Source organism: Myxocyprinus asiaticus, chromosome 26 (assembly GCF_019703515.2).
Source record: "Myxocyprinus asiaticus isolate MX2 ecotype Aquarium Trade chromosome 26, UBuf_Myxa_2, whole genome shotgun sequence".
Lineage (NCBI taxonomy): Eukaryota > Metazoa > Chordata > Actinopteri > Cypriniformes > Catostomidae > Myxocyprinus > Myxocyprinus asiaticus.
In genome coordinates, this window is record NC_059369.1 from 31252301 (window position 1) to 31261864 (window position 9564).

The window sequence follows — 9564 nt, forward strand, 5'->3', positions numbered from 1 at the left end:
TTTATTGACTGTTAAAAAATTATTATTCTTTCTTTACTGTGACGGGCACAGACATAGAGGCTACAAGAGTCCAAAAGGACTAAAATCCCAGATGTGTGTTTGTTGTACAACCAAATCACAATAATAGCCAGAAAAAAAACCAAAGATTTAGTGCATAATGCAGGATTTTTTAATTATAAACAATTATTTATTTTTGAATGTCTGTGCTACCAGCTCATCATAATCATCTACAATATATTAAAATAGAATCACTTATATGAAGTAAATATTGTCATATGGACTAATAAATACTGTATGAGCAGTACTTCATCAACAGTAGATCATCAGCGATCGGTACTCAATTTTCAAATGTGTCTTTTTTTTTATAACCTTTCACATTAATAATCATGAATAAGTCCATGAACAGTTTTGGTGATACAGTGTTGGCTCAGTTACAATGCTATTAAGGTAAATATTCACCAAATTATTATTATTATTATTTTGTCTATATATTCACCAGATGAAGGGTTTTGGCCACAGAGGAACATGGAGAAATAAAACGAAAAAATCTGTCAATTTTTGCTGAAAAGCAAAAGTAACAGTCGGCACTAATTAATCAGTAAAACCGATATATCTGTCTACCTCTAGTTCCTCTAGTTTAATTTTAAATGCCACAACAGAAATTGCATAGCTTCTCACATAGCTTGAAGCGTTTACCTTCGTGAACATGCATAGCGCAATTTTTGGGTGCAGTAATTTTTCGTGTTTGTTTGTTTTGTACTTACACTGACACCTAGGGGCATGAATGAAGCATCATTCAATTTTTTTCAGTTGACAATGCCACTGTAAAAATTCACTATTCACAGTAAGCCATGGTTAATTTAGTGAGTATTATTTGACTGGTCATGTGATCATAACATGGCAGCTATACTGTATATATAGGTTTCAAAACTACAATTCATTTCTTAAGTACAACTTTTTTAATGATGAAAAATGACTGAGTGCACCTTTTTACAGTCTTCAGTGTTTTGGGAGTTAAAACTGCATTTAAATGCAACAATTAATCCCCTAAATCTTATAGTGATAATCATACATTTTATGTCCCGCAACTGTTGGATGCTAACAATTTAACTTGTTTGGTGTTTGCCTTTTTTGACGAAAGAAATGTTATCACTTGGAAATATTAACGTCTGGAAATTTTTTGTAAACCGCGGCATCAACAGATGCGCTTCTTAAGCTTTAGCTTGATTTGCCCAAACAGTTTAAGCCATTCTCTGTTCCGAAACTGAGCTGATATATCCAGCGCTTATGCAAATCAGGAGACTTAACGAATATACAGTTTAGCTTTTCTTAAAGCTAAATCACTGTTCTGCTGATTTCAACATCTTAAAACACACAGGGCACTCAAAAGAAAGAACAGCAGTAAAAGGGTCAATGAAAGGGGGTTAGCTGAATGAGAGAGTGGGAGAAAGCAAGGATCACATACATGAAGTGTGAAGGATTAGCAGCCCATAAAATCCTTGAGCGCCACTGAGCATGCCCAAACCCAAGGCCTGTGCTGAGACTGGCATGTTCCAAATAAATGTACTTCTGAGAGACTCTCATGATTAGCCTTTAAACCTCTACCCGTGCCCCCTTTGCACACTCATACATGCTCCAAAAGCCAGTAAAAAGGCACCTCTGGGTCAGCTGTGGTTTGTGGTCTCAGACAGTCTGCTGGGGCTGGAGCAAGGACCAGATCAAGAGGCAAAGAAAGGGAGGAGAAGAGAGCGAGATATTTCATATTTATATGCTCTACTGCCCCTCATTCCAAAACACCAAAATGCAGTGTAATCTTTTTACCTTCTTAATCACATGCACGCACCCGCTAACACACACAACACACTTCTACGTGCTCAGCCTAAGCAGCCTGCATGCCAGCATTATTCACACCCTGCACAAGCGTGACAGTCTGAGAAGAATTAAACAAACACACACACTCACATATTAACGCATGCACCTGATCACACACTACCAACCATCAGATAAGGCCACCTGACTCTCCGGGTGGTAAACTCGGCAATGAGACACACTCAGCAAACAGATACTTATACACGCACACACACACAATGACACAAGAGCGGCTGCAGAAGATGTATCAGTAACATGCAAACACTGTTTATGGTTATATCAAATATGGTTATACAGTGGACTCAAAAAGTGTTCGGACACTTAATCCACACTTAAATTGTGCGAATTTCATTCCATAACAATATATCAAACCAAGTGGCATCTGCAAACAAACAATGCTTTTCTTAGCTGATTTTGCAATTACTTTTAAACAACCGGTCCTATGAAAATTTAAGTGGATTTATGAAATCTGTGGATGGCTTCATTGTCTTAATTTTGACCAGTATAGCTATTGTTTTAAAATTTAAAACGAAACTTCTTTTCGTGACAGGTTTTGCTTGGAAAAAGGTGCTTGTGCTACCTTTCTTTAATATAAATGCCGCTTCGTTTGAAATTTTGTCATATAAATGCAATGAATGACATTCATATATATATTTTATATATATTTAAGTGTGGATCATGTGTCCAAATACTTACTGGGGCAATCTAGTTTTATTGCATTATATACATGGTATGAAAGGTGTACGTTTCACAGAACTAAAAAAATTAGGGGCGAGTAGACAATTCTGGCATAAACTGATTCAATGCAAGCAGGTTGAGTAAAGACCTGCGTGTTTTCACTGATCGAAAAAGTAAGCGCTATCATTTTGTAATAACATGATAGCTACACGGAAACTCTGCTGTAATGAAGCCATCTGATGGCAATGAAAACGAAAAAAGTCTCTGACTGATAATTAAGTGCAAAGGGCTTTCCATGCTTCCTGTTCACACAGTTTAAGGGAATAAATCTACCTCAATCAACACTCACTCACTGTTTTTTGTTTCCATTGGGGGTGGAAGTGCTCAGAAGAGCCGAGGGGAGTAAACACTCTCGTTTACCTCCTGCTCTTTGCACGAGAAGAAAAAGTCTCCAAAAAGTCTCAGGAGGTTCTAGAGGCCAGAGACTTACGGGATGTTCGCTACTTTTGCACCGCACTGGACTAAGAGGAAACTGTTTGTTCAAACAATCCTGTCTCCATTTGGCCTTACCAATTTGTCTTTCTCAGCAAAAGAGGAACTCATAAACATACTTCAGCAACAAAATGTTGCAGTTTTTGTTTGTGTTAAAGATCTGATGGGGAGAGAGAATATAATCAGAGCTCTTACTGATCAAATTCACTCAAGTGACAACATACAATTGAATCTATGTAAGGAAAAAGAGTTTACATTCCCTTACCATGGTACTTAGATATAAAGTACTGTGCAAAAGGCACATAAGGTGTTTCACAAAAACATTTGTCTTAAGATGGTTATTTATATCTTCAGCTTTAGTGTGTCAATAGAAAATATAAATGTTAGACTCACAAACATTACTTTTGCAAATAGAAAAGATTAGAATAGAAGAACAGGGAGCTCTGTAACAGATGTCATGGCCCCCACAAATCCCCTCACTGAACATCATGTCAGTCTGAGATTACATATAGAGACAGAAGCAATTGAGACAGCCTAAATAGCTAGAAGAACTGTGGTGAATTCTCCAAGAACCTTGGAACATCCTATCTGCCAACAGCCAAGAAGAACTGTGTCCAGGTGTACCTAGGAGAATTGGTGCTGTTTTGAATGCAAAGGTGGTCACACCAAATATTGATTTAGCTTTTTTATGTTTACTGGACTTTGTATGACATTAATTGATAAATGAAAACTATTTATGTCATTATTTTTGAAGACACCCTCACTATGCAACATTTTTCACAAGTGCCTAAAACTTTTGCACAGTACTGCATACCTTGGTATTAAATGATTACAATATACATATTACAATGGAATTTGCATTCTTAGAAGGTACTTCTAAGAATACCATGTTATTATTACTACAGTATATGCCATGGTACCACATCCAAAACCATGGTAATACCATTGTAGTCTTTTGTAAGTTTACGAGAGAGATAAATTGAGCTGACTTAAAAAGTGAAAAAAGTCAGAGACCTCACCTATGAGAATAATTTCATAGCCTGTCTAAGGCGTTATCTCCGTTCACACACACATAGGCACACATGCACGCAAACACACATGCAAACACCATGGTTTGACAAACACAATCATCTCACTTCAGCTGCTCCCATGGAGACCAAACCTTCAGGATCAAGGGTCATAGTTCTCACACTGCGGCTGCACAATGACCCAAGCATGAAAATCTGTTCCCGCTCATCCATTTGTCAGGAGTATCTACAACAATGAACAAAGCTTCTGCTCTCACTGGAAAGCCAACATAAACAGCAACAGCTTGACCAATGATCATGTGCTGTCATGGTTTTAAAACAAAAGTTAACGGACAATTAAGCCACATTTAAAATGACGTCATTGCATTAGATAACAAAATATCGAACCAAGTGTATCTGCAAGCAAATTATTTCAGAAATAACTTGATTTTCTCAGCCATTTTCTTGTGATTACTTTTAACCAACTAGTCCAAAGGTCATTTCAGTGCATGTATGAAGTCAATAGGCCCTATTCACAGTAGCGCCATCTTTGATTTTTAACAAGAATGAAAACGAGGCTGTAAGGGATAGACTTACCGTCTCTTCAATGGCACGCACGGTATAAAGCTGTATAAAGCTCCTAGATCCCATCTGATTGTCTGGAGTATTTTTGTCTACTGTATATTCTTGGAAAGACATTTTTTCAATGTTTTGTCCACAGAACGATCCAAAAATACTTTAAACTGAAGTACAGTTCGTTGAAGAGACTGTATGTCTCTTCCTCGCAGTCTTGTTGTCATTCCTGTCAAAAATCAAAGATGCCGCTGCTGTGACTAAGGTCTATTACCCTCAAATTCACAAAGGACACTTAGCAAAAATCACATTCATTATGTCTGGCAACCAGAGGATTCAAATACTACATTTTGTCTTAATTTTGAACTGCATATGTATTGTTTAGTTTTATAATTTAAAACCTAACAAACTTCTTTTTGTAAAAATATTTGCTTTAAATTGATTTTTAGAAAAATATCTTAGCTCTGTTGGTCCAATCAATGCAAGTGAATGGTGGCCAGAACTTTGAAGCTCCAAAAAGCACATAAAGGCAGCATAAAAGTAGTCCATATGACTCCAGTGGTTAAATCCATGTCTTCAGAAGTTATATAATAGGTGTTTTTAAGAAACAGATCAATATTGAAGTCCTTTTTACTATAAGTTCAATAATCGCCAAAAAACAAGAGAACAATGTGGAAGTGAAAGTGGAGATTTATATAAAAAATTACTTGTTTCTCACCCATTCCTATCATATCAGTTCAGAATATATGAATTTAACCACCAGAGTCATATGGATTACTTTTATGCTGCCTTTAAGTTCTGGACACCATTCACTTTCATTGAATGGACCAACAGAGCTGATATATTCTTCTAAAAATCTCCATTTGTGTTCAGTAAAAGAAAGAAAATCATTCACATCTGGAATGGCTTGAGGGTGAGTAAATGAGAGAATTTGCATTTTTGTGTGAGCAATTCCTTTAAAATACATGCCACTTTGTTTGATATTCTGTTATCTATTACCATGGCATTCATCCACTTTTACCTGTGGCTTGGCTATCTGTTTCTATGGGCAGTCACCAAAATGTTCTGTAACACTGCACACATGCATTCTGTGTACACCATCTTCTACTGCTGCACATCAGCAGAAAGAAACATACACAAAAAACCCAAACTAACAAAAAAGATGTGGGGTTGGCAGACAAGGGTGTGGTTTACAGGCTCTGTGAGTACCACATTACCCCTAAACTACCAAAGTCAGCACAGCAGGAGGTTAATAGTTGGCTTAAAATATTGACATTAAAGCGGTTTCTGTGAACCACAGTTGTTGGAGCAGCCTTTGGCATACAGGCCAATGGGCCAGCAGTTACACTTAACTGGCCATTTATTCTATTAAACTCTACAAAGACCCCCTAAATAGTCAGCTGTCCTACAGGAAAACTTCCATGACAAATCGGCTATACTATCTTGAAAGAGGAAGCAGTCAGGAGCAATGTCATGGTGAGCATTAAAACAAATCACTGCTGGGTCTCTTGTGCTTTGTCATGATCAAGTGCACTTCCTTTTGGAAAGCACTTTTGCATGCAGATCAGGCTTTGGACCTAAACAAGACTCTCACAAACAAAAGGGCCCTTCCGCTCAGACAAAAAAAAAATTGTGGCAATGGAGTGTATGGTTGGTTAGTGGATCATTGTCTAAGGTTGTTAACGTGTGTGTGTGTGTGTGTGTGTGTGTGCACATAAATTAATCAAATAAAGAGAGGAATGTGGAGACAGATTTTGGATAATCTTGCAGAATGTTTGAGTACATGAATGTAAGTTCGCATCTGTGTGCATTTGGGTGGGTGAGCGTGTGTATAAATGTGTGTTTGTGTCTGAAGGCATTTATTTGCGTGTCTGCAAGCAAGTCTGCGTGTGAGCCTTTCTCTGTCTATGAAAAGCGTGCGTGTGACCGACTGAGCGCCGGCCACAGTGAGTGGGAGCCTGCGTGTGTATGTGTGTTTGACTGAACTTTGCAGAGGCGGGTCGTGCAAGTTCAGGGCTTACAGCTGTCAGTACACTTCCACACGTCAGCCCAGCCAACGGAAGGCTTATTGGAGAGAAGCAATGTAGTCACATATACCCTTTCCACACACATAAACATACAGGAGGCCACTTCCTGTCATGTACTTCACTTTTTTTTCTTTCACTCTGACAAGGTGTCTTCCGTAATATGCCCTCACTGATTATACCAGCCCAAATTCTTAGCTGTTTTCTAAATGATCATGAGCCACAAGCTTGGCTGCATTTCCTTTTTCCTTATCGGGCAATGCATACATGATACAATAAGTAGTTCAAGAGGTTGCAATGAAAGGTGGTGTCAGCCCAGGAGGCCAGTAGCACTTACAGAAACTTAAGTCTGACTTGTTCGTTGTCCGGATTGCAATAAAGCCTTTCCAGTTGTTCTTGAGACTCATCTGATATGCTCTGCCAGATCTGTGTGTCTGCTCTGCGGATTTGCCAGTGGTAGGGTAAAACGGTGTGATGCTGCGTGCAGTCACTGCCATAGACGCAGACGCCCTGGAGGAAATCCACACAGATCCATACAGCGTCCCCTTGATGCGTGTGATACTGGAGCTGGGTCAGAAGTTCAAACACTAGATCCAAAGAGGCCTCCTCGCTTTTATCCTGAAAGATCTCGCCTTTCAGCGAGCCCTCTTTGATGGCGAGGCAATTTACACCCTGCAAGGTCTCAGCGGTGTAAATGTCATTTAACTTCGAGCCCGAAACGTCGGAGGAGGGCGCCGCCACGTCGCGCTCCTGGGGCTGAAAGCGTCGCTCATTAGCGTCTATAGTCACGCGCTGAATATCCGTCACCTTCTGTTCCCCTGCGAGCTCGCTCACGGTCACGTCAGCGTCCGCGTCCTCGGCCATAAGCCCGGACACGGCGCTATCCTCCTCCTCCCCCGCGCCGTCCCCCTTCAGGCACACCTGACTAATCCTCGACTGCTTTTCCACTGCGGCGGTGCACATGTTCCGCTGGGGTTGAGGCGGGTTTCGCGGAACAAACACACCGTCCCCTGATACGAGAGCGTCCGTGCTCAATAGCGTGCTCAAAATAGGGTCCTGTAATGCGCGCAGGCATTTGGCGTCCAGTTTTCTCTGCGCGTGTTTCTTTTTGAAATAGGGCTTCACGAGCGGGATCTTGTCGGCGAGTCCCATCTGCTGCTCGGTGAACTCTCCGGTTCCTATGGGCACCGCTAAAGCGGGCTCGGCGGCGTCCACCTGCATGGTGCGGAAACTTCTCCCCAGACACCTAAAAACAGAGAGACGAGTGTTAAAACGACCATTAGACAGTTTGACGGTGTGCCCTATAAATTTACTCCTATGCGGGCATTATTAGGTGACCAATCAATACGTTTAACTGGGCGTAAACAGAAACCTTTCGTTTCTCTAGAAGAGAGGAGGGAGGCTGTGGCATTAGAGAACAGAAAGTTTCTTTCAAGATAACGCCCCCAAACCAACAAAAAGTATCAATGATGATTCAAACACATCCATGATTATAAACAAATGCATTCTGACATCGCGATTAAATCAGTCCAACGCAAACCCAACGATCTCTTGAGAGTATTTTGGTGGCTTGATCTAGATACATGGAGTTGGGAGCGTAGGCTACGTGCCGGTTGCCAATAGCTGCTCGTTCTAGTTCGCACGTACTGCTGGTGTTTAAAGCGATCCCAGCGCGAGCGCATCTGCCCACTGCGGCGACTGACCCCCATTCTTCGACAAATACAGAAGGACGTTTATATACCGGTCAAATCTACCACTACATATAGATTGTGCTAGCAAGCGTGATATTTAAATGATAGTACAGATAGTCCAATTTCAGCCTTTTTTTTTACCGCACGCGAAACATAAACACCACTCTTTTTGCGTGGACTGGGTTCAGTTAAATCCTGCGTATTCCAAATATACCTGTAACACTTCCTGACTCCTTCGACGCTATTGTAGCCCGTCTACAATAATCCGCACTCCTCTCTCACACAGGACAGGGCTGTGCGTTAACAAAGCTCTCATCCACAGAGCGAAGCTTCCCCGTCCGTCTCCAGTCAAGTCTGAGCTGCTCGCAGCAGTAACAGAGCATAAGCGCGATAAGACTCTCTCGTCCAATCACTGTGCGACTCAGCGCCGAAGGGGCGGGGATTGGCTTCTGCTTGAAGAGCACAGAAAACACATCAGGAAGTTGTCCGATGCGTGCGTGTTTTGACTCACCCCACTAGTTTGCCTATGCCAGAATTAATCAGGTGTTTTAATTGAACGACATGGGCTGGTTTGTGTATTTCCGCGTAGTAAAATTCTATATAAAAAAGTGGTAACACTGTACAATAGGGTTCCATTTGATAAGATTAGTTAATAGGCTATATTAGGCATAATCACTAACAATGCACGATATATTTTTACAGCATTTATAAATCTTTATGTTAGTTAATACAATACAATTGTTCATTGTTAGTTCAGAGTGCACAGTGGCGCCTCCAGGATTTTTTTAATGGGGTGGCCAGAGGGGAACAGTAAAAATGTTAGGGTGGCACACCAAAAAGTATGTGTGTGTGTGTGTGTGTGTTGGGGGGGTCAGGTTTAAGTGGTTTACGAGGACTTTTTTAGGTTTTTAGGTTACAAACTGGTAATTACAAGGGTAATTTTATTATTATAATTACAATAAAAAATTTATTATGCTATAAATGTGGTTTATGAGGAAATTTCTAGTGTCCCCATAATTTAAATTGCTTAAAAAAAACATACTAAACGATGTTTTATTGAAAATGTAAAAATGCAGAAAGTTTTCTGTGAGGGTTAGGTTTAGGGGTAGGGTTAGGGTTAGGGTTAGGGGATAGAATCTATCGTTCATAAAGTATAAAAATCATTATGTCTATGGAGAGTCCTCATAATGATAGCTGCACCAACATGTGTGTGTGTGTGTGTGTGTGTGT

The 9564-nt window shown here is 40.3% G+C and overlaps 1 protein-coding gene across 1 annotated transcript in view; it reads right to left on the reverse strand.

Moving 5' to 3' along the window:
• The window catches only part of LOC127417161 (protein mono-ADP-ribosyltransferase TIPARP-like), a 29054-nt gene extending 20361 nt beyond the window's left edge, over window positions 1-8693 (reverse strand). The window contains exons 1-2 of the mRNA XM_051656906.1: window positions 8549-8693; window positions 6981-7889 (exon numbers count right to left, since the gene is read on the reverse strand). Of these exons, the coding sequence (XP_051512866.1) occupies window positions 6981-7864 (884 nt within the window). The 5' untranslated portion in view covers window positions 7865-7889; window positions 8549-8693. The remainder of the gene's footprint in view (window positions 1-6980; window positions 7890-8548) is intronic.
• Between the last annotated feature and the right edge of the window lie 871 nt (window positions 8694-9564).